Genomic DNA, 26474 nt, shown 5'->3' with positions numbered 1-26474 from the left:
GTCTGTGTTTGTTTCTTTATTGCATTTTTATTTGATATAGAGGGCCCACTTCATCAGGGGCCCACTTGCCATCGGGCAAGCTGACGCCCTGGCCAGTCTGCCACTGAAGTTGTTAATTGTTCATCCATTGACATTTCAATAATTTCTCACCTGCAGGAAATGGAGCAAGAGGCAAAGACTTTAAAAGGACAGAGGTGAACAAGAGAGTACGGCCGACAGGCCTACACAATACAGGGTTCCACAACAAATAGACCCGAAAAGGTGAAGCCTTGTACATCCTGTAGTAAGTGAATTTGTAATAGCATGACAGGCTGTAATTCATATCAAATAACCTTTCTGGCACTGAAAATGTAACTTTACAAATGTGGAATTTTATTCCATCAAAACTAAGCTATTGTTGGAGATTTTCTTTTGAAGCATTTTCCTTCTGTCACTTTTATCCCTCTCTCACCAATAATTCCACATTTTCAGCCCTTCGCTTTATTCTCCATATCTACCTTATGATACAGTGAATGAAATGTTCTCATTTTTACTTCCTGGTTTAAACTCTGCGTGTCTCACAATTATGAACTACTTTGACGTCTTGTCTGTTGAAAACAGGTCAGTGTGCCGAGCATCGGGGCCGCCATGTCCTCCTGGATCTTGGCTGAGGGTCTGACCAGCGAGGTGACCTGCCCTATCTGCCTGAACCTGTACCAGGATCCCGTGCGGCTGGAGTGCGAGCACAACTTCTGCCGCGCCTGCATCGGCGACTTCTGGGGCGAGCTGGAGTCGGGCTTCAGCTGCCCTCAGTGCCAGGAGACCTTCCCCCAGCTCCGGTTCAAGAGCAATCGCCTGCTGGCCAACATCGTGGAGAGGGTGCGACAGCTGCGGCTGGACACCCCCGCCCCCTCCAGGGAACCCGGTCTGGTGCTCTGCACCAGGCATGAGGAGAAGCTCAAGCTGTACTGCCAGGATGACCAGGAGGCCATCTGCGTGGTGTGCGGCGTCTCCAAGGAGCACAAAGATCACCGAATCGTCCCCATCCACGAGACAGTGCAATTCTGCCAGGTAAGAATGGCAGATTTTCTTCCCTAAAGGGACATTAGTGAACCAGATGGGGTTTTTTATACAATAATTGGCAAGGTTTCATGGTCATCGCTAGACGTTTAATCCCAGAGTTCTATTGAATCCAAATCTCACAGTCTGCCATGGGGGGCGGGGAGGAGGAGGGGGGGGGGGGGGGGGGGGCTTAGAACCTTCAGTCCCCAGACCATTATTCTGGGCCTCTGGATTACTAGTCCAGTGACAATAACACTATGCCACAACCTCCCCGCTAATGGGTTGGGAGCATCACAAAATTCTTTCCACACTGCACAGCGTGACTGGTGTCACCTGCAGAGAAGCTCACTGCTCGCTATATTCAGTCTCAGAGTTTTCACCAATCATTTGAATGAGACAAACAATGACAACTTTCACAGCTGCACAGGAAATCCACGAAACCACCAATACTTGTGGTGAACTGGGGGCGCAGAGAACTCAGCGAGATGAGGCAGCAAACAGCAGCCAGAGTAACGTGAGCCTATCTCAAACCTGTGCGGAAACCAACACAAGGCCGTCGAAAGCAGGTGATACAGCCTCGATGGCACCATTGACTAAAATTTCTGTTCCAGGAGAAGCTGAAAGAATCTTCAGTTCAACTCACAAAGCGAGTGGAAGCAATAAAGGGGATCGAGGCCAGCCAGGAACAGAAGGTTCAGGAACTCAAGGTAACTGTTCCAGTTTCTTTTGTAGTACCAATCGGCACGTTGCTGTACACAATGCGAACCAGTCTCGGTCAGGAGGTCGGGGGTCGAGTGTTTGTGCTTCTATCTTGTTGTACGATCATGGAGATATAGCATGATTGAGTCTATGAGTCAGTGCAGCACAGAAGATGGCCCTTCGGCCCACTGAGTCCATGCTGCCTCTCTATCAGTCCCACTCCTCTGCTCGGCCCCGTTATTTCCCTCAAGTGTCCATCCAATTTCCAATTGACATCAAAATATTTCCCTCATATCCCCACCTCATTCAGCATCCTTTGCCCAAAACATTGGCCTGAATTTTCAAGATCAAGTTTTCAGGACAGCCCCCTGTCATCCTGTATTCCATTCTTCAGTGCCATGGTGACACCTCACCATTCTCCAGTACCTCACCATTCGTCACCTGTGTGATAGCAACTGCCCACAAGCTAGGATGATGTGTAAGCCCAACCCATTCTCATCCAATGGCCATCCTCTTTTGAATGGGGGTGTTAATTGATTGGAGAGGGAACTCAAGCAGACAGTATTCCTCCCTCGAGCAAAGCTGTTAAGTCCAATTACATTGTCTCTGTTGCTTCCTGTTGGCAGACTGACAGCACAGACTGGCCATTGGCAGCCAAACTTGTACCTTCCTGGTCTGTTGGACTTTCTTTCATGTCAAGTTAGCATCTTTACTGCTGGAGGCATCAGGACAGCCCTGGCAGCACATTTGTCACATTGAATCGCAGAGATCCGCATCAATGGCGATACATTCCTATCTTAGAAACCCCACTGTAATGACATACTCGTGACGGAGCCAATAACTGGAGGCCAGCTCTCACCACAGATGGAGATAGGAAAGGGGATCTGAGACTGCAGCTAGTCTCCAGGGACATCACTGGCCTAACATAGTGCAGTCGGCAAGCCACATTCAATTCTCTCAGTTGGTCTGTTATTAGAGACATCACTGTGTAGTACATCACTGACTCTGTGCCGCAGAATGACCGGGTTTGATTCTGAGTCTGTGTTGTATAAACATACGGAATAGGAGCAGAAGTAGGCCATTTGGTCCTTCGAACCTGCTCTGCCGTTTGAGAAGATCATGGCCGATCTGTTTGTGTTTCGAGTTCCACATTCCCATCGACCCCCACACCCTCCCAATAACCTTTGATCGCCTTTCCTAACAAGAATCTATCGACCTCCGCCATAAAACATTCAGTGACCCCCACGTCCACTTTGTGAGGTAGAGAGTTCCAAAGTTGCACAATCCTCTGAGAGAAAAGAAAATCTCTTTATCTCTGTCCTAACAGGGCGATGCCCAGGGTGGGATTCTCACAACCACGTGTTTCTGAACATAGGGACGTGGCACGCAGTTCGCTGACAGCCGGATTCTCTGCTCCCCCGTTGTCAATGGGAATTCCCGTGGAAGCCACTCCATGCCACCGGGAAACCCATTGGCAACTGCCTTTCGGATCAGAGAATCTCAACGCCAGCGAACAGCCGGAGAATTCCGGCTCTAATACCAAAACAGTGCCCCTAGTTCTGGGCTCACCCACAAGAGGAAACATCCTTTTCATGCTCACTTTATCGTGACCAGTCATGATCTTGTGTACTTTAATCACCCCTCACACTTCTAAACTCCAGTGGAAACAAGTCCGGTCTGTCCAATCTTTCCTCGTATGGACAACCTGCTCATTCCAGGCACCAATCTGGCAACCTCCTCTAAACCAGTGTTTTCCAAACTTTTTTGCCCAGGACCCATTTTTACAAACCAGCCATCCTTCCTGACCCATGCCAGCCGACATCCGCGAACCACGCCGGCCAACCTTCCCGACACACACCGGTTGACCTTCGCAACCCACCATTTCATCTTACCTTTAATGTGAAAGTGGAGCCTGGGCTTATATTCTATAGTCTAAAGTAGCAAAGAATGAAAAATGATCTAATTGAAACAGGCATTATTCTCTCCGGACTCTACAGAGCAGATGTAGAATGTAAGGTTTCCTCAGATGGGTGGTTTACAGCCTGGGGATATAGTCTGCAGATTACAATACAATGACTTTAGACATAGATAAGGAGGAATTACTTAACTCAAAGTATTGTGAATCTTTTTAATCTCTAAAATTCACTAACAAAGAGAGTTCTGCAGGCTCTGCCATTGAGCATATTCAAGACAGATGCAGGAAGACCGAATTGAATTAAAATAAAAGTTTTCTCCTGGGTCAGCGTGTTGACATCAGGAGGAGGCGGTCTTTCTCTCTGGGCTCCAGGCATGCACACTGATGAGCGGGTATGCATGCGCAGCGCATCCTCATTTTTAAAGCCGGTTGCGGCTGTCGTTTTTAAAGCTGCTTGCAGCCGTCATTTTTAAAAGCCGGTTGCTGTGGCTTTTGAGCCTGAATTTCCGCGATCAGGAATGCCGTGATGGATGGCTCAGCCACCCTCCCAACACGTGCCCATGACCCACCTGCGGGTCGCGACCCCCACTTTGAAACTGTCTGCTCCTAACCACCGCCAGCATATGTCCATCCTTCCTTAAATGAGGGCAAAATAGCACACAGTATTCGAGATGTGGTGTCACCAATGCCTTGTATAGCTGATCAATCAAATGATCCTTTTTGAGTTCTGTAATTCATCTTAGGCTCCAGAGCAATGAGAGAAAATCACCGAGGCTTTCCTCTCCTGCTTGCTCTTCAGTCATCATTAAGAATAAGAAAGGAGGCCAATGGAGGTGTTCAAAATCATTAAGGATTTGGACACAGTAAATAGGAGAAATTGTCACTGCAAATTGGAACAGAGATTAATAATTGACAACAAAGCCAGGTAAGGAGGATAACTTTTGAAAACATCAGTATCTCACCACCCCCTCCTCCCCCAATCAGATGGAGAATTGTGGTCAATTCTGGGCACACACCTCAGGAAGGTCGCTCAGGCCTGGAGGGGATTGGACAAGATGGGTACTGGGAGTGAGGGACTTCAGGTATGTGAAGAAACCTTGGTTTGGATATATACCCGGAGAGCAGAGGGGGTTAGGGAACATTTAATAGGTGCATTGAAATTTACGGTAAAGTAAATATGTAGGAAATGTCTCCATTGGCAGTAGAGTTGAAATACTAGATTGGGAGACAAATGAAACAGGAACCAGACGGCATACAAGAATTATTTTCATGATCCAGAACCACTGTTTGGAAGGGTAGTGGAGGCAGATTCAATAGTAACTAGCAAAGGGAATTGTATATATGTTTGAGGAGGTAATAATTCCAGCCTTGGGTGACTGTCTGCATGGAGTTTGCACATTCTTCCTGTGACTACGTGGGTTTCCTCCATTTTGTTTCCATAATAAATAGATGTGAAGGTTAGGTGGATTGGCCACGTTTAAGTTGTCCCTTAGTGTCCAAAGATGTGCAGGTTAGGTGGGGTTATGGGGTTTCGGTGATGAGGCGGGGGGAGTGGGCCGAGATAGGGTGCTCTTTCAGAGTGTCAGTTCAGACGCGATGGGCCAAATGGCCTCCTTCCACAATGTAGGAATTCTATGGTTCTTAAAGAGCTGTGGATTGGGACCAGTTGGATCCCATGTTGAAAGAGGCTTGTTCTGGTACTCGGACCAGACAAAAATTTATATTCAGAAACCGGATGAGACCCCGACAATTTTTCAATTTGTAAACTGTGAGGAAAGGATACGTCACTCCAGGAGTGATTCCACGGAGAACCAGGGATCTTTTCTATGAAAACAAACTTTTTTATGAACACAGATTAACCCTACGAACATCCATCGGGGGAAAAAAAAGCTTTTCAATTAACAGTAAAACAGCTGTAAGAAAAAAGAAAGGTCTTTCCCATCTACTTCTAAAATTTCAATTTAGCCAAATCCACATACAGGTCAAATGCCACTTGTTAAAACAGTTACCTCTCAGTGGCTTACAGATTTATTCATAAAGTACTTGGGAGAGAAGCTTTCAGAAGTCAGTCTGAGAAACATACCTCCTTTGCTCAGAATCCAGAGCAGTACTCCAAAAATGAAACAGAAAACAGCCAGTGGGCAGAGCTGAAAACAAAACTAAAAATCAGACCCAGCCCTTCCTATGGGTGACATCATAGCCTGTCTCACTGGTAATCCTTAATCACAGCTTTAGCAGACATATAATCTAGATACCTTTACCTAATTTTTTTCACTAACATTATGACAACAGACACATAATACATTGTACATAAACATTTCCTTACATTTATCACAGCCTACACAGGCAAAATGGGCTGAAAAGCCTCCTTCTGTGATGAAACATGAGTGGATATGAGGTAAAAACAGAATTGAGCCTTCTCAGGTAAGGTAATTCTCAGATATTACAAGGCGGAGCGATTGGGGCAAGGTGCAGGAGGATGAAATATATAGATTTACATAGAAGTTACATAGAATTTACAGTGCAGAAGGAGGCCATTTGGCCCATCGAGTCTGCACCGGCTCCCGGAAAGAGCACTCTACCCAAGGTTAACACCTCCACCCTATCCCCATAACCCAGCAACCCCACCCAACACTAACGGCAATTTTGGACACTAAGGGGAATTTTTTTTTATCATGGCCAATCCACCTAACCTGCACATCTTTGGACTGTGGAAGGAAACCGGAGCACCCGGAGGAAACCCACGCACACACGGGGAGGATGTGCAGACTCCGCACAGACAGTGACCCAAGCCGGAATCGAACCTGGGACCCTGGAGCTGTGAAGCGATTGTGCTATCCACAATGCTACCGTGCTGCCCATGAAATGAAAATGAAAATTGCTTATTGTCACAAGTAGGCACCTGTTTGGGGAGGCTGGTACGGGAATTTTGCCATGCTGCTGGCCTGCCTTGGTCTGCTTTAAAAGCCAGCTCTTTATCCCTGTGCTAAACCAGCCCCTGAATGTCTATCTTGAGTAGAGTTTAGTGGGAAGTGAGAACTGTGGGGAAATGGGGTTTGGGAGGGGAGGGCTGGAAAGAAAATTGTCTACTTACCATGCCATGTCATCCTGTCATCTACTAAAACAGGACAGGGCGGATGCCATAAAGAGGCACATCATCTCGGAGTTCGATGTGCTCCGCACGTTCCTCCAGGAGGAGCAGGATGTGGTTCTGGGAAGACTCCGAGAGGAGGAACAAAAGCTCCTTCAAGAGATGGAAGAGAATTTCAAGAAGCTACATGATGAGAAATCCACCCTGGAATCGATGATCGTCAACATTGAGCAGAGAATGAGCGAGGAGGATCCGGTTTGCTTACTCCAGGTAAGTGTATGCGGACCCCTGTATTCCTGCATTCCGGGGAAGGGTAGAAGGAAAGGGTCAGGCTGAAGGGTGGAGCTCAGCTTTGCTGTTGGGCCATAACGGTTGAGAGCATGGCGGAGTGGTAATATCGCTGGACTAGCAATCCATAGGCCCCGAGGAGAAAGGACTGGGGACACGGGTTCAAACCCATCCCAGCAGCCAGTAGAATTTGATTTCAAATATTAAAATCTGGAAGTGAAAGCTAGGGTGGGATTCTCCATCCAATCACGGCAGCAGGATTCTCCCATCCCACTGCCATGAATGGCAGATTTAATTGTGCACCAAATTCTCCGTCCTCGCTAGCAGCGGTTGTAGGGCAGACTTGCAATGGAGAATCTCGGCCTAGTCTCAGAAATAGTGACCATGAAACAATCGATGAGTAAAAGTCCATGTGGTTCACAAATTGTTATTTGAGGAAGGAAATCTGCCATCTTTGCCTGGCCTGGCCTGTGTGACTCCAGAGCCACAGGAGTGGAGTTCAACTGTAAGGCCTCGCAAGCTGTTCAGTTCAAGGGCAATAAGGGATGAACAACCAATGCTGGATTTGCCAGCAATGCCTACATCCCATGGAAGGATACACAAGGGGGGGGGGGGCAAAAAAATGAAAATCAAACGTACAAAAACAACTTGCACTTACCATCATTATCAGGCAACAAAAGACATTTGACAAAAGCAAAGCACATTAGAGAGCGAGTCACATAGTAGATCAATAAGCTCTGGTCAGGGCGGCACGGTAGCACAGCGGTTAGCACTGCTTCCTACAGCACTGAGGACCCAAGTTCAATTCTGGCTTTGGGTCACTGTCAGTGTGGAGTTTGCACATTCTCCCCGTGTATGCGTGGGCTTCACCCCCACAACCCAAAGTTGTGCAGGGTAGGTGGATTGACCACGCTAAATTGCCCCTTAATTGGAAAAAAATAATTGGGTACTCTAAATGTATTTTTTGAAAGAGAGCCTTCACAGAGTATCAGTGAGGGAGAAGACAGAGGGAGAGTGGAGCAAAGAGGGAAAACAAAAACCGGGACCCAAACAGATGAAGGCACAGCCTCCCTCGGTACGGGGGTGGGGTGGTTCCGGGTTGGGGGGGGAGGAGGGGGGAGGACAGGAGAGAACTCAAAGGATTGTGGGTCTAGAGGAACAAAAAGGGGGTGGCATGGTGACAGTGATTAGCACAGCTGCATCACTGCTTCAGGTTCAACCGACCTTGGGTGACTGTGTGGAGGCTGCACATTTTCCCCCTGTCTGCGTGGATTTCCTCCAGTTGCTCCGGTTTCTTCCCACACTCCAAAGAAATGCAGGTTAGGTGGATTGGCCATGCTAAATTGCCCCAAAGTGTCCAAAAGATTAGTTGAGGTTACGGGGATGGGGCAGGGATGTCAGCCTAGATAGGGTGCTCCTTCGGAGTGTCTGTGCACAATCGATGAACCGACTTCTACACTGTAAGGATTCTATGATTCTTTGAAAAGAGCTCCAGATATATTCCACATGGGAATCTGTCAATCATCTCTGCCCTGGGTGGTGACTTAGTCTCTCATTGAGCGGGAGACCAGAGAGACCAGTGGAATATCACAACCAAAATGTTTGAGAAAGTTTTCCCCATGTGATTTATTCGGGAGGAGGTGTGTGGGCTGGAGCTGGGGGCAGGGGTGACCAGCAGAGTCTCTGTGTTATTTAATTCCACAGAAATTCTGTTGGAGCATGGGTTGTCAGGTCATTTAAACAGCAGTCACACCCTCATCAGTGGTACGGGAAGGTTCGAGTAGATGTTGGGAGACATTCCATAAGTTCCTGAGACCAAGGAGCTGAATTAGGCCACTCAGCCCATCGAGCCTGCTCCACCATTCAATCATGGCTGATATTTTTCTCATCCCCATTCTCCTGTCTTCTCCCCGTAACCCCGATCCCCGCGTTAATCAAGAACCTATCTCTCTCTGTCTTGAAGACACAGTGATTTGACTCCACAGCCTTCTGCGACAAAGAGTTCCACAGATTCACCACCCTCTGGCTGAAGACATTCCTCCTCCTATCACTTCCTGCAGAGAAAGTGGGGGCTCTAATAGAGATAGCTGGGAGAATTATGTTGGAAGGATTTGTTTTGAGGGCTGCGTTGATCGCTGCGTTGAAGCCGGTCAACAGGGTAGGATTTAAACAGTGTCTCAAAATCTCCCCTGTCCATCTGTGATTGAAAATGAGGACCTGGTGCAACATTCCGCGGAAAGATTCCTGCACAAGTTAACATGCTGGTGCAGCCAAGAAGAGGGAAGGCAATTGACGTGTTGGATTTACTACCAGGGAATTGGACTAGAACATAGAACAGTACAGCACAGAACAGGCCCTTCGGCCCTCAATGTTGTGCCGAGCCATGATCACCCTACTCAAACCCACGTATCCACCCTATCCCCGTAACCCAACAACCCCCCCCCTTAACCTTACTTTTATTAGGACAACTACGGACAATTTAGCATGGCCAATCCACCTAACCCGCACATCTTTGGACTGTGGGAGGAAACCGGAGCACCCGGAGGAAACCCACGCACACAGGGGGAGGACGTGCAGACTCCACACAGACAGTGACCCAGCCGGGAATCGAACCTGGGACCCTGGAGCTGTGAAGCATTTATGCTAACCACCATGCTACCCTGCTACCCCAAAAGTTTTAGTGTACCCAATTATTTCTTCCAATTAAGGGACAGTTTAGCATGGCCAATCTACCTATCATGCACATCTTTGGGCTGTGGGGGTGAAAACCACACAGAACGGGGAGAATGTGCAAACTCCACAGTGACCCAGGGCCGGGATTCGAACCCGGGTCCTCAGCGCCATAGGTAGCAATGCTAACCACTATACCACCGTGCCACCCTTGACTAAAAGACAAGTTTTGCTCTGATAAAACAGGGACTTGGAGAGGCAATGTCCACAGTTCAGAAACCTGAAATGACTGATTTTTGTGGTTATATTTAGATTCCCAGAGAGAAAGAGAAAAAGATAGAAAGGAACAGTGAATGAAACATTTCCAGGACACAGACTGACTGAGAGACAGAGCGTGAAAGGGGGCAAGGATGAGGGAATGAGATGGGGGTGGCATGGTGGCACTGTGGTTTGCACTGCTGCCTCACAGCACCATGGACCTGGGTTCAATTCCGGCCTTCGTTGACTGTGTGGAGTTTGCACGTTCTTCCCTGCATAGGCTTCCTCCAGGTGCTCCGGTTTCCTCGCCCAGCCCAAAGATGTGCAGGTCAGGTGGATTGGCCATTCTAAATTGTCCTTTAATGACCCAAGGTTAGTTGGGATTATGGGGTCAAATGGCTAGGGCGGGGAAAGAGGATGATTTAGAGTGTTCTTTCAGATGGTCGGGTAGATTCAATGGGCCGAATGGTCTCCTTCTGCATTGTTGTGATTCTATGATCCTATGAAGAATATTGATCATAGCACATGGGGAGAGGAGGATTCCATTCAACCCCCCCAACTGTGTTCCAACATTCAGTGAGATCATGACTGCTCTGTGATCGAACTCAATGAGGGTGATTGTTCACGCCCGCTAGCCCCATTGGGGAATCATGATGGTCCGCTGAATTGGGCGTGAGGGCCAAAACAGGATTCACGGTGGTGGTTGTCAAACCCGTTGAGTTTTCCGGCCTGCTCCCCCGGCCTTGATCAGGCTCCCGTCGACCCCAAGAGATTCTCGCCCGGACCATACCAATTGACATTTACATTAATTAGAATGTGAATATCGAGCAGGAAGCCCAATTCACCGGCCTCCTGAGATGCTCCCGCACCCCTGCCCCAGCCGGGAGTCACAGCTGGTGTGAATTACTGCACGTCCTGACAAAACGAGAATCTGGAGCCATGGACTCCTATGAGAGGGCAAGGGGGTGAATACTCTCTCTACACTTGCCTCCAATGTGCTGAGGGGGGGTCCTTCAGGGGAGGTGGTGATTTGAGGGGCACTTGGGCTGGAGGGGCTCAGATCGGGGTTTTTCCCAGGGTGGGTGTCATTTGGCAGGTTTGAAAATCGTTAAACTGCCTTTCAGCACATCACACTGTCGTAGAAAGTCTTCTCTTTGATGTGTAGGGATCCTTGTTTAGTGGTAAAGTCATTGGACTAATAATCTGATAAGGCCAGATGAGCACGGCGGGAACACTGACTTGAATCACACAGATGAGCAGGTAAGATAGATTGGCCATGCGAAATGGCCCCTTAGTGTCCAAAGGTATGCCGATCAGGTGGCTAGGTCTTGATGAGTTACGGGGTTATGGGGATAAAGCAAGGGGAATGGGCCCAGGCACGGTGCTCGTTCGGAAGATCAGTGCAGAGTCGATGGGCCGAATGGCCTCCTTTTGCACAGTAGGAAATCCATGGATTCTGTGGGTATGTATTGAACAGACGCTGAAGGAATTTAAAATCAATTAATAAAATCGAGAATAAAATTTGTGTAAAACCCTAGAAACAGATGGACACTCAAGTCTGTTTGAACAAAGAACTATACAGCACAGGAACAGGCCCTTCAGCCCTCCAAATCAGTACCGGTCATGATACCACCCTTGGCCAAATCCCTCAGCACTTCCTGGTGCCATATTCCTCTGTACCCATCCTATCCATGTGTTTGTTGAGATGCCTTTTGAACACCGTTTGAATGTCCTCTGTCTGTAGCTTTGTGTCATTTAGAAAAGTACATCATCATGAATTATTAATGAATACATTGAATCACAGCCACAAACAAACACACACAAATGATTATGGCAGACAGGAATGAATCATTGCATTGTGGAGATTTGTTACCCAATTTAATTCCTCTCCTCTTTGTATATTTGAATGTCTGAAGCCTTTGAAACTTTGGCAATTCTGAATCATTTCATTGTCTCTGAGCATTTACAGTAAATGGTTTATGGATCCATTTGTCTGTTCAACACCCCCCCCCCCCACCCCTCCTTTGTCTGTGTGGAGTCCGTACGTTCTCCCCCCCCCCCCCCCCCCCCCCCCCCCTTTTGTCTGTGTGGAGTCCGTACGTTCTCCTCGTGTCTGTGTAGGTTTCCTCCAGGTGCTCCAGTTTCCTCCCACAGTCCAAAGATGTGCAGGTTAGGTGGGGTTACAGGGATAGGGTAGGGGGCTGGGCAGAGGTAAGGCACTCTTTTGTAGGGTCAGCATAGACTCGATGGGCTGATTGGCCTCCTTCTGCATTGTAGGGATTCTATGGAACTGACAGAATATCAGCTCGAAAACAAATCTTGAAGATGGAAGAAAGCAACACAGAAATGCAGCCACAGGTTTTTCTTTGTTCCTGAATCTGCAGTTTAATCATGTAGTTGACATTGCCTCTCCTCAATCCAACATCCAAAATGCATCCCTTCACATATCAAATTATGCTGCCTTGTGTCTGTCCATTTGACCAGACTGCCTCTATCCTCCTGATGTCTGCCACCACTCTCTACCCTGTTTACTACATTGTCAATTCGTGACTCAGCTGCAAACTCTGACATTCTGCCCCGTGAACCCAAGTCTGGTTCGTTAATGTCTAACAGAAAAGGCAGTGCTCTGAATGCGAGGCACTGAGATAGACTCTGTACCCCTCCCTCCAATCTGTAACAACCGTTACCGATTCCATTGTGTTCTGTCTCTCAGTCGCATCCAATCTGACACTGCCCCTTTAATCGTGGGAGCATCAATTTTTCTCACTATTAGAATATGAGACTCTACCCCATTAAGGCATTCATCCTGAACCTCTCCACACAGTCTGAGCAAAATTCCCAAGACAGATGGTATGCAGGTTACTAAAGTGTAAAGCTCTGTCTGAACCATACCCGAGCATCCGCAGGACAGTACAACATGGGTTTAGATACATAGTAAAGCTCCCTCCACGCTGTCCCCATCAAGCACTCCCAGGACATGTACAGCACGGGGTTAGATACAAAGTATAACTCCCTCTTCTGCACTGTACACATAAATAACTCTCAGGACAGATACAGCATTGGGTTAGGTACAGAGTAAAGCTCCCTCTACACTGTCCATACCAGTAACTCCCAGGACAGGTATAGCACTGGGTTAGGTACAGAGTAAAGCTCCCTCCACCCTATCCACATCAGTAACTTCCAGGACAGGCACAGTTTGGGTTTAGACACAGAGTAAACCTCCCTCTACACTGTCCACATCAAACATTGCCAGGACAGGTACAGTATGAGTTTAGATACAGAGTAAATCTCTCAAAACTGTCCCCAGCAAACACTCCCAGGACAGGTACAACACGGGGCTAGATACAGAGTAAAGCTCCCTCTACACTGTCCCCATCAAACACTCCCAGGCCAGGTACAGCACGAGGTTAGATTCAGAGTAAGGGTTTTGATGATTATTTTCCACGGGGTCCCATCCCCATTCCTGTTTTTGTTATCTTCCCCACCTCAGTATCCATCGTTATTTGTTGCTGCAGTAAAATGGCTGCTTCATTTGTGTAAGTACAAGAATCGCTGCACCACAAAGACATAATTTATAAAATTAATCACTTTTGAAATGTTGGAATGCAGTACTGTCAGTTATTGTATTAAGTATTATTACATTTCTTTTATTCCTATCTCACAGGACATTAAAGACCTGTCAGAAAGGTAAGATTGAAAAACTCATTGTGTCAAATTATTTTGCAATTTCCTTTTGTGCGCATTCAAATATATACACAGATACATAGGCCATGATTTAGTCGGTTCTAGGTAAATTCCACTAAGGTAAATTCCACTACGGTAAATTCCCCTCGGAAAATTTAACTTTAGGTAAATTTCACTGCGGTATATTCCACTACGGTAAATTCCACTATAGCACCTTAAAAGAAAAAATTGTATTCACACATTAAGATAAAAATGATGGTGAGTACATAAAAATTGATAAAAGAATATGAATACATTTTAGCCCACATTTTAAAAAAGTTAAAATATTTGAAGAAAATTCGTTTATGACAAATTGCGTGCAATATTTCTTAAAAATTGCAGAGCGTTTTCAGATTGATAATTCTCAACTAGCTTCTTTAATCGTGCATCAATCATTTGATAGGACTTTTTTTTTGTTGTCGAGTCCCCACGTCGAATGTGCTACTTTTCAGTCAATATGTCGAGTCCCCACGTCGAATTTGTTTTGCTACTGGTAACTCCATTCTTTTCGTATATATGATTCTCTTCGTCGCAAAGCTTAAGTTTGTTCTTCTCTGATGTTATAAATGTTGCCATGGTTGCGGGTTCAAAGTTAAACTGGATAGAAAAAAGTAGTAGCACCAGTGAAATTAGTTTTTTATAGACCGTTTACTAACGACTGTCCACCATTTACTGTAGTGGAATTTACCGTAGTGGAATATACCGCAGTGAAATCTACCTAAAGTGAAATTTTCCGAGTGGAATTTACCGTAGTGGAATTTACCGTATTGGAATTTACCGGTCACCGATTTAGTCGAATGGGAGCAGAGGCCCCCGTAGTGTGATTAGCCAGGTGTTTCCCTGCGCTCGGAGTGCTATGAAACAGCCATTCGGGTAGATCCGGGGCCCCAAAAGAAAACGAGCAGCCAAGGCCGCACTTAGTCCCGTTCCCTCTCTGAGGAGCTCCACTCACTGGAATTCCTCAGTGCTGGGAGAGATCAGGAGGCCATTTTTTTTTTAAATTTAGAGTACCCAATTCATTTTTTTCCAATTAATGGGCAATTTAGCAAATTCAATCCACTTACCCTGCACATCTTTGGGTTGTGGGGGCGAAACCCACGCAAATACGGGGAGAATGTGTAAACTCCACACCGACAGTGACCCAGAGCCAGGATCGAACCTGGGACCTCGGCGCCGTGAGGCAGCAGTGCTACCACTGCGCCACTGTGCTGCCTAGGAGGCCATTTTTAAATGGCGTCCTGATCACTCAACCCCCAATGCCACCCCTGATCCCCACCTTCATCCAAGCCCTAACTCACCAATACTGCACATGCACAGGGCACCCCCGGCCCCGATTTGCAGCGTGGGAAAAATGTCAACCTGGCACCTTGACCGTGCCCTTGCCAGTTGGCAGTGCCACCTGGGCACCTTGACACTGCCACATTGACAGACACACCAACACAGACACTCACACGCACCCATATATAGACATACTGACAGACAAGTACAAAACACACACACGCGCACACAAATACACATGCTCTCTCACACCAATATACATACTGACAGATACAGACACATACACATACACACTCTCATAAACACACACACATGCACTTATACACATGCACTCACACCGATACACATACCAACAGACACACATGCGCGCACACACAATCTTATAAACACACACGTACTCGTGCACATGCACACATACAGACACACATAAATGCACCATCACTGAGAGACACAGGGAGGTAGCCCGGCATGTGCCTTGGCAGCCTTCCCATTTGCGTGAGGCCGTTTCTTCGTTGCCCACATGTTTGTCGTCGCCTCTTTCTTCCTCTTCAGGTTTGTACTGATTCTGCCATCCTTCCGGCTCCTCAAATGGTTGCCTGGCATGCTTTGTTCATTGGGGTGGTATTTGAGGAGGATGGGGTGGCTGGGGGATGCGGTTTCTGGGTTAGTGGCTTATTTTTGGCTGAAAGTGCCTAATTTCAAGCTTCCAGGAGGAAAGCCACCTTTCCCGCATCCGCTCAGCACATCTCTATCACTGGAAGTCCACACTGACAGACAGACACACACACACACAAATACTCACACAGATACACATACCGACAGACGCACACACTCGTGTCCTGTGCTGTTTTCTTCTTTGTACACAATCACTCACACTCTGACACACATATACACACACATTCACACGCACACACACAGACAAACAGTTTTACACACACATATGCGACTCACACTTAGACACGCATATGGGCATACACATACACTCACACATTCTTACACACCCATACAGATGAAGACACACACAAATACCAACACATGCACAGAAACAGCCAGCTGGATTACATTTCAGATGACAAAACTAATCTTTTTCTCATAATCAGGGCACAGCAATGAGGTCCAGTATCGACAGCACAGGCTAGAATCTTTGCTGATCTTTATTGGTTGGGCACAGTGACTTTGATGTACCTTGGGGCCCACTCCCTCACAGTACAGGGCAGCACGGTAGCATAGTGGTTAGCACTGTGGTGTCAGCACCAGGGTCCCAGGTTCGATTCCCTGCTCGGTCACTGTCTGTGCGGAGTCTGCATGTTGTCCCCGTGTCTACATGGGTTTCCTCCGAGTACTCCGGTTTCCTCCCACAGTCCAAAGACGTGCATGTTAGGTGGATTGGCCATGCTAAATTGCCCCTCGTGTCCAAAAGGGTTAGAAGGGGTTATTGGGTTATGGGAATAGGGTGGAAGTGAGGGTTTAAGTGGGTCGGTGCAGACCCGATGGGCGAAATGCCCTCCTTCGTCACTGTATGTTCTATGTTGTATGTAAGCATGGTGCACTGAAACCCTGGCACTGGCCCAGACACCCTATCAGGAAGCCTCGGGAATCAGGACATTTCCCTAGTTGGGAAGAGCAGTGGATTCTCACTCCCCACCCCTCCCCTCCCCCCAGCCCAAATCCAACTGCACTTGGACGCCAAGGCAGCAGAATGCCAACTTGTCTAAGACTCAAAACTGAGTAAAAGAAAAGTGCTTGTTGCCCAGTTATTGATCATCAGTGGAACCAAATGTGCCTGAGTCAAGATAATTAAACCCCCTCCCCACCCGGGCAGGTGGACTGTGATCACAAGTCTTGTCGTTGTGAAGCTTCCGGGCCTGCAAGAGGCTTCAATGGGATTCGCAGGGGCCTGCAGATCCTGCATTAAGTCAGGGCAGAATTCCCTCTAGATTTCCCCCCCGGCACAGTCATATGACGTGAGGGAGACAAGAGGGAGGGACCACACATGGCTGGAATTAGAATTCAGTTCTAAATTGTGGCAGAGCACTGGAACCAGCATAATCCTGAGTGCTTTCCCTCCCATCTCCCACAGTGGGTGGGGGAGGGGTTGGAAATCAGGCCTCGGGCCTTCCCGGAGCTTAGGTTTCCTGGGGCTAGTGACCATTGAATCCTCGTCTATCCATTGAACCCGATGGAGGAACGGGCTGGGGAATGACGCAGGAAAACGAGTGGACTGCAATCCTCTGAAATATATAACCAAAGCGGCCGCCATCTGTTACTCATGGCAGATTGAAGCAAGGAATTGAAAATTGCGAGGTGGTGCCTGCCAGCCGGTTGAACGTTGGCTCATTCCAAGGACCCCTGCAGTACGCGGCATGGAAGAAGATGAGAAAGCTCATCAGTCCAGGTGAGCGATACTACAGAGCTGCAGACACCAAACACCACTACTCTCCGGGCCCACGCATCGATATACGGGCTAGAAAATTAACACGGAAAAGAAATGACATTTATATAGAGCCTATCACAACCTCAAGATATCTCAAAACATTTAGCGGCCAACTATGCAATATTCCTGAAGACCATGAGATGTTGGAGCAGAAGTAGGCCATTTGGCCCAATCAGTCTGCTCTGTCATTCAATGAGATCATGGCTGATCTGCTATAAGCCTCAACTCCTCTTTCCCGCCTTGTCCCACAACCCTTGATTCCCTTACTGATTTAAAAATCTCAGCCTTGAACATACTGAGGTGCAGTCACTGCTGCAGTGGAGGATACGTGACAGGCCTTGTGCATTGCAAGGTCCCTCAAACCGCAGTGAGGTCAATAATCTGTCATTCAATGAAAGTGGTCAGGTGATACATATTGGTCAGGATGCCTGGAATAACTCCCCCGGCCTTCGTTGAAACAATGCCGCGGGACCTTTGAGTTTCAGCTTAGAGTGCGGACCGCTCCTTAGTCCAACATCTTTCGTGAAAGACCCTTGGCAGTGCGACGTCCCCTCAGCAATGCGCTTAGAGTGTCAGCACAAACCGCAGACTTAAGTCCCCGGGAATAGGAAATCAAACACCCAAATTTGTGCACACCTCCAAAAAAAAGCGACGGTTGACACACGCAGCAGCATTGGAGGGGGAGAGCAGCATCGTAAGTGATGCCATCTCCAAGATCGATGCAAAACCGTTGCTCTCTCAATGTGGGCACCACAGATCCTGTGGCATAATTTTGATGGAGCCACATGGGGGGTGCGAGGGGAGCCTTTCCTGGTGTCCTGGCCAATATTCATCCCACAACAGCATTTACAATAGAGTCCTTAATTGCATCTTATCACTGTGGGAACTAGCTGTGCACAAATCCACCACTATGTTTGCTACATTGCAACACTGACCTCCTGCCAACACAATATGGTCACACAAGATGGACACCAATACTGTGCTTGCACACCGGCAGCGCATGTGCCGGTAATCCTGTGACACCACGACTGGAGCCTGCAACCTGGTATTCAGAGTGGGAGAAGGGGGGAAAAGAATGAGCAGAGGTAAATATTGTCTAACACTCTCAGGAATCTGCTACCCACTGATATACATGTCTGCACAGAGCACGTGCAGGCACAGCTCAAGGAAGCTGAACGGGGTCAGGAGAGAATGGAGGGGGATAGGACGAGAGCAGCCTTAGTGACTCCAAGTCAGAGTAATACAAACTTTTGAGGCTCTGACCGACTTTGTTGCAGTGGAATATCCGACAAGGAAAGGATTGTCCCGACCCCCTGCCCTGAAAAAAAAAAGATTTTCCAAAAGTCCCTCGCCTGTCAGTCCAGGATCGGAATTCACAACATTCTCTCCTCCTACAGTCAGGGACGGTGATGAGCATGCAGCCATTGCACAGACCACCACTGCCACTCTGCGCCCCCCCCCCCCCCCCCCCCCACCCTCATGAAGATGGTGTAACAACTGCGGCTGCATGTCGCCACCCGCAGACAAAGCCAGCCAAAGTACAACAGCTTCAGAGCATTGCCAGTGGCCGAAAGTGCTTTCGGATGCCACTAAAGGTGTTTTTTAATCGAGCATAATCATCCTTTATTTTGCAAGGTTTTCAAACTTCCTATCACGTGGTGTGGAAAGGGATGGGGAAGGAGGAGGACCTCCTTGTGAACCTGCTCCTGGGCATGACGGAACGTGCTGTCAACAGGTTACCGAGGGAGGTCTTCCAGCCTGAATGTCTGCCCCTCTTCCACGGCTTCATTCGCCGCCAGGTGTCCCTGGAGAGGGAGCATGCAGTGTCCACGAGCAACAATGAGGCGCACCATGCCCAGTGGGTGTCGCAGGGACTGGGGTTCTTTATTGACCCTGTTATCACCTTTAGTTTTAAGGATTTGCTCTTTATTATTGTCCAGGGCTCCGCTCCTTTAAGGAGCTGCCCTTTCAATTTGTCCTTCAGTGTGTTGACTTAGTTTAATTAGTTGGAACTAAAATAGTTCACACTTCCTATACCATCCAGACAAGCTCAAATTATCCAAATGTACCAACAGCAAAGATGGGTCCTGCCTTTCCTCCTGGACCCACACAATGTCTGTTCTCTCCAGTCCAAGTGACCAGCCCCCCTCCCCCAGGCCCACTTTTCCCCTCAGCCTGTGCTTCCTGTTTGCTCACCAGCTGCTGCACTGTGCACAGGCAGGTGCAAGTGTTTATGAGAGAATGCGGCAGCACTGGTGTGTTTCAAATCAGCCATAGAGACCGAGTTGTGGTCTGACTGCCCTGCTGTGCTGAGCTGTGCTTTCCTACGCCCACCTCTCTCAAGATGTTGGTGCGCTTCAGGCAGTGTGGTCATGAGTGGGTTAATATCATTCTGAGGCCCTTCAGACTCGGCACAGTTGACCTGGAGCAGAAACTGATGGTGGGAGATAAAGTTGTGAGAGAGAGAGAGAGATAGGGTCAATGCTAGTTTCGACAGTGCAAGTGCTTTTGTTTTTCCACAGCCAGAATATTGCACGCAAAACCACACAGTACGTCCAGTACATCATGTGAGATCATCCACTTTGGGTCCGAGCAAGAAAGCAAAACCGTTTCTTAAAATAGGAAGTTTGCACGTTTATCAAGCGATCAATGTTTCTAAGCGATTTTAAAACAAAATTTAGAATGCCCAATTAAATTTTTTCCAATTACGGAGCAATTTAGTGTGGCCAATCCACCTACTCTGCACAGCTTTGGGTTGTGGGGGCGAAAACCACGTAAACACGGGGAGAATGTGCAAACTCCACACGGACAGTTACCCAGGGCCGGGATCAAACCTGGGATCTCGGCGCTGCCAAGCAGCAGTGCTAACCACTGTGCCAATGTGCTACTCCTTCCCAAAGCGATTTACAGGCAATTATGTGCTTTTCGAGTGCCGTCAGTCAGTGTTGTAAATTTGGACATGCAGCAGTTAATTTGCTCACCCCAAACCCGCACATCAGCAATGTCAGTTGATCTTTGTTAATGATTGATGGATAAATATTGGCAAGTTAAGGCAATAATCTGAACTTTAACACCCGCCAGAGGGGGGAGACAAAGGTTGGAACTTTCCGGCCATTCACGCGTACGGGATTTTCCAATCATGCCAATGGCTCATCCTCGCTTGCGGGTTTCCCGGCGACGAGGGGTGCAAACCCCTTTGACAGCAGCGAGACCAGAAGATCCCGCCAATGGTGGGCGTCCTCCGCTGCTGCGTGTTTCCTGGCTGGTGGCGCGGAAGATCCCGCAATCAGGACCTCAGTTCAACATCTCATTTGAAAGACTGGATGGGTCTGAATTTTCCAGCCCTTCCCACTGTAGGTGACCCCCTCCGGGATTCTCTGGCACTGCGATGGGAGAGCAATGCAAAACGTTGTACACACCGGCAGAAAGAGCGACCCAATTAGTCCTGTTTTCCCCCCACACCCTGTTTTGTCCCTTAGCACTGCACGTGATGGCCTGTGAAAGGCCTTGAGTTTGTATCAGGCTGTTTTCTTACCAAGAGCTGAATGTCTTGTGGGGTAGAGCAGTGAGGGACAGAGATGGAGGGAGGGGGATAGGAAATGCAGTTTACTGTTACAGTCTGTGGTTCACCACATCTTCCGTCCCTCGTCTTGCATGCCCAGCTCGAATTTAATTCAGTCTTTCCTCCCCCTCCTCCTACAGCCCACAGTCTTGGGTTCTGTGCAGGAGTACCGAGGTGCTGCTGCAGAGGTGGACACGAGGTAGAACATTGTCTCGACGGCCGCAAACAACAAGAAATGCATCTATGGCTGCTCCCTCCCCTGAGCAAATAGGCGAATACGGGTGAAGATCTTTGAACATATCCACATTGGTCCACTGCAATACAATTCAAAAATTTTGAATTTTAACATTGGTTCAGAAAAGGTAGCATTTATGCTCTCGAGTCGCAAGCTTCCTGGAATTCCTACAGTGCTGATGGAGACCATTTGGCCCATCGAGCACCCTCTGAAAGAGCACCTAGGCCCACTCCCCTGTCCTCCCCCTGTAACCGCACCTAACCTTTTGGACACTAAGGGGCAATTCAGCATGGTCAATCCACCTAATCTGCACATCATTGGACTGTGGGAGCAAACCGGAGCATCCGGAGGAAACCCACGCAGACATGGGAGAATGGGCAAACTCCACACCGGCAGTCATCCAAGGCTAGAATCGTGTCCGTGTCCCTGGTGCTGTGAGACGGCAGTGCTAACCACTGTGCCACCGTGCTACTGGTTCAAGTCTCGCTCCCAGGGGGAGTTGAACAAGATGATCCATGCTGACACTTAATTGAAGGAGTGCTGTGCTCTCTTTTCAAACAAAATGTTATAAAACATCGCCTGCAATAATTTCGAAGAAGTGCAATGGGAAGTGTTCCTTGTTGTCCTGCCAAATGTTTGTTCCTCAGTGAGAGAGATGTAGATGCTGGGTTGTTAAATATGTTAAAGGTAGGGCAGCACGGTGGCCTAGTGGTTAGCACAACCGCCTCACGGCGCTGAGGTCCCAGGTTCGATCCCGGCTCTGGGTCACTGTCTGTGTGGAGTTTGCATATTCTCCCCGTGTCTGCGTGGGTTTCGCCCCCACAACCCAAAAATGTGCAGAGTAGGTGGATTGGCCACGCCAAACTGCCCCTTAATTGGAAAAAATAATTGGGTAATCTAAATTTATTTAAAAAAAATAAAGGTAGGAAAGTGGAGTTGAGGATTATAAGATCAGCCATGATCTCATTGAATGGCAGAGTAGACCCGATGGGCCGAATAGCCTTCTTCCACTCCTGCATCTAATGGTTCTAAGCAGCATCACACAGATTATCTGGTCATTGTCACATTCTTGAAAGTTGCATTGAGTAAATTGGACACTGGGCGGGGGGCAGCACGGTGGTGCAGTTGTTAGCACTGCTGTCTCACAGCGATGGTGTCCCAGGTTCGATCCTGGCTCTGGGTCACTGTCAAAGAACAAAGGAAAGTACAGCACAGGAACAGGTCCTTCGGCCCTCCAAACCTGTGCCGACCATGCTGCCCGTCTAAACTAAAATCTTCTACACTTCCTGGGTCCGTATCTCTCTATTCCCATCCTATTCATATATTTGTCAAGGTGCCCCTCAAATGTCACTATTGTCCCTGCTTCCACCACCTCCTCCGGCAGCGAGTTCCAGGCACCCACTACCCTCTGTGTAAAAAAACTTGCCTCAGACATCTCCTCTAAACCTTTCCCCTCGCACCTTAAACCTATGCCCCCTAGTAATTGACCCCCTCTACCCTGGGGAAAAGCCTCTGATTATCCACTCTGTCTATGCCCCTCATAATTTTGTAGACCTCTATCAGGTTGCCCCTCAACCTCCGTCATTCCAGTGAGAACAAACCAAGTGTATTCAACCGCTCCTCATAGCTAATGCCCTCCATACCAGGCAACATCCTGGTAAATTGCTTCTGCACCCTCTCCAACCCCTCCACATCCTTCTAGTAGTGTGGCGACCAGAATTAAACACTATACTCCAAGTGTAGCTGAACTAAGGTTCTGTACAGCTGCAACATGACTTGCCAATTCTTATACTCAATGCCCCGGCCAATGAAGGCAAGCATGCCGTATGCCTTCTTGCCGACATTCTCCACCTGTGTTGCCCCTTTCAGTAACCTGTACATCTGTACACCTAGATCTCTCTGACTTTCAATATGCTTGAGGGTTCTACCATTCACTGTATATTCCCTACCTGCATTAGACCTTCCAAAATGCATTACCTCACATTTGTCCGGATTAAACTCCATCTGCCATCTCTTCGCCCAAGTCTCCAAATGATCTAAATTCGGCTGTATCCTCTGCCAATCCTCATCGCTATCCGCAATTCTCTTAACCTTTGTCTGCATACTTAATAATCAGACCAGTTACATTTTCCTCCAAATCATTTATATATACTACAAACAGCAAAGTCCGTGTGGAGTTTGCACATTGTCCCCGTGTTTGCGTGGGTTTCACCCCCACAACCCAAAGATGTGCAGGGTAGGTGGATTGGCCCTCAATTGGAAAAAATAAATTAGGTACTCTAAATTTAATAAAAAAGAAAATTGGCCACTGGCTTCACTGCATTACAACAGCAACTGCATTTGAAAAGGTATTTGATGGGCTGCAAAGCACTATGATTCATTATCTGGTTGTTGTCGGCACTGTACAAATGCAAGTCTTTCTGAAAATGTATCGAACACCTCGCAATGCAGGAAAGGCAAAACAAATTGGAACTCGTAACTTACCCATTGATCCATGGAATCCCTGCAGTGCAGAAGGAGGCCATTTGGCCCACAGAGTCTGCACCGGCCTTCCAAAAGACAATAGAAACACCCTGCTTCGGCCCACTCCCCCACCCTATGCCATAACACCACCAAACCTGCACATCTTTGGACATGAAGGGGCAATTTTAGCATGGTCAATCCACCTAATCTACGCATCTTTGGAATGTGAGAGGATCCGGGGCACCCAGGGAGAATGTACAAAATCCACACAGTCACCCAAGGTTGGAATTGAACTCTGGTCTCTGGTGCTGTGAGGCAGCAATTTCTTTGAGAGTGTGCAATTGCGTGGATGTGCGCAGTAAGGCATGTATTGGTGGTGCATATTGAGAGAAATGTATGAAAGATTTGCAATTATGCAGCACCTTTCATAATTGCAGAATGTCCTCATGCACTTTACAGCCATTGATGTCACTTTTGAAGTGCAGTCACCATTGTAGTGTAAAAAAAAATGTCAGGAAGCTTGCGGATGGCAGACACAGCGATGTGACGATGGCCAGATAATCTGTTTGTTGTGATGTGTAGCAGGGAGGTAAAAAGCAACCCGTGGTTGAATGTGGAACACGCGGCCATGTGGAATAACTGAAGCAACATGCATGTGTGTATGAGAAGACAGGCACAAGTGACAAAGGAATGGAAGGAAGTGTTGATGGGGTGAGAGTGGGAAGGGTGTAAGGAGAGTCATGAGAGGGACAGAAGTTGATATGGACCCCTTGGGCTGAATGGCGAGGATCCTGTAACAATTCCATAACTCACTTGACAAAGACGTCATGACATACTCTCCCTCGCCTCAAAAACAACTTATTTGTAATGATTACGCTGTCAGGTCACCCACTGAGCTGCCCAGAGGTTACCTTCCGATCTGCTGATATGGTGAAGCGTAATTAAATAAACATGTACTTGGGAACATAGCAGTTTAGAGCAGGGGTAGGCCATTCGGCCCTCAAGCCAAGTTCCGCCATTCGATATGACCACAGCTGACCTGAGTGTAGCCTCAAATCCATATTCCTGCCATCCCCTGATAACCGTTGATCCCCTTGAATGTCAAGAATCTATCCACCCTCAGCCTTAGGAATATTCATTGACCTTCCTCCACCGCTCTCTGGGGAAGAATATTCCAAAGGTCCACAACCCTCTGAGAAAAAACATTCTGGCTGGAATTCCCCAGCCGTTGGGATTCTATTTTCCCATTGTCAGGTTTCCCAGCGCATGGCGTGGCCTCAATAGGAAATCCCATTAACAAGCGGCAAGAAGAGAGAATCCCGCCATCAGTAAACATTGCGCCGCCGCTGGCAGACTGGAGAATCTTGGCCTTCTTCTCCTCTCTGGCTTAAGTGGGAGACGCTGGCCGTGCTTCTCTGATCCCGCAGCCAAGTTCTGACACCGGCATCAAAAGCGACGCGAGCCACACCGGCGTCAACGGGCCGCCAGGCCCAGGTGTTTAGCCCTTCCTAGGGGGCTAGTACGGCGCCGGAGTGGTGTCCGCTGCTCCGGCGAGCTACAGCCGGCGCCGGTCCGCACATGTGCACCATGGCCGGCCTGAGTCCGCGCATGCGTGTGTGTACCTTTGCCCTGGCCCCCGGGCAGTATGGCGGGGCCCGACAGGGGTCCAGGCGCGGAGGAACATAGACCCCCTCACTAATTAGCCCACTCACCGATTGGTAGGCCCCGCTCGCAGGCCAGGCCACTGCGGAGGCCCCCTCCCCGGAGTCAGATGCCCCCGCTGCCCCACCAGGATGGCCCCGCAGCCAGAACTCCGAGATCCCACTGTCTGGGACCATATCCGGCACGGAACGGAGAATCTCGGCCCCTTACTTTTAAGCTGTGTGAATTTAGTGAAGATTGATTGTGACTCATTCAGTAATCAATTTATTTTTCCCCTCATACCTTCCAGTGCCGACTCCGCTGACTCTTGACCCCAGTTCGGCTAACCCCTACCTGGTCCTCTCTGAGGATTTGACCGCCGTCAAGTACTCCTACACTTCACAGCAGTTCCCCGACAACCTGGAGCGCTTCGACTTCTGCGCCTGTGTGCTGGGCTCGGTGGGTTTCGCCTCGGGGAGGCATTACTGGGAGGTGGACGTGGGCGGACGGACGGACTGGGACGTGGGTGTGGCAGCAGAGTCCATCGACCGGGAGGGCTGGGTCATACTCACCCCGGAGAACGGCTTTTGGACGTTCGGCCACGTCGAGCACTCGCGGATCGGCGTCTACCTGGATCACGGTGGGGGCCAGGTCTCCTTCTACAACGCCGAGGACATGAGCCACCTCCACACCTTCATGAACTCCTTCACCGAGAAGCTCTTCCCCTTCTTCTACCCCAGCGCAGACACCAACACGAAACCTCTGAAAATCTGCCACCAGATAATTTAAGAGAAAAGGCGATGGGGCGGGGTGGGTGAGGTGGGTGGTGTAATGGTGGCAGGGAAATGATTGTGAATGTGTTATGGTAGCAGACCCTCATAGACTTGTGTCAATTAGATCTATTTCCCCCAGAATTTAGGAGAGGCAATCTCATTGAAACATCTAAGTTTCGTAAGTGGCTTGACAAGGTGGGTGCTAAGAGAATATTTCCCCGGGTGATTAAGCCTGGAAATGGAGGCACAGTCTCAGAATAATGGTTCGACCATTTCGAGCTGAAAATGAGGCCAGATTTCCTCACTAGAAGTGAACCTTTGGCACTCTCTCCCCAGGAGCTGCGGATTCTCTCTTTTCAAATGAGTGCAAGATAGAGGCCGACCGGTTTTGTGCACTGAGAGA

The 26474-nt window shown here is 48.4% G+C and overlaps 1 protein-coding gene across 1 annotated transcript; it reads left to right on the top strand.

Moving 5' to 3' along the window:
• Positions 1-627: 627 nt before the first annotated feature.
• On the top strand, positions 628-26087 carry LOC119976722 (zinc-binding protein A33-like). Its single transcript, XM_038817452.1, has 6 exons — positions 628-1050; positions 1653-1748; positions 6783-7016; positions 13627-13649; positions 17240-17358; positions 25609-26087. Exons 1-6 carry the CDS (start codon positions 628-630, stop codon positions 26085-26087), a joined length of 1374 nt encoding a protein of 457 aa, XP_038673380.1.
• The last annotated feature ends 387 nt before the right edge of the window (positions 26088-26474 follow it).

Source organism: Scyliorhinus canicula, chromosome 13, assembly GCF_902713615.1.
Source record: "Scyliorhinus canicula chromosome 13, sScyCan1.1, whole genome shotgun sequence".
In the NCBI taxonomy this organism is placed as follows: Eukaryota; Metazoa; Chordata; class Chondrichthyes; order Carcharhiniformes; family Scyliorhinidae; genus Scyliorhinus; species Scyliorhinus canicula.
Note: the sequence above shows the minus strand (reverse complement) of the source record. Positions and strands in the feature narration are given on the sequence as shown.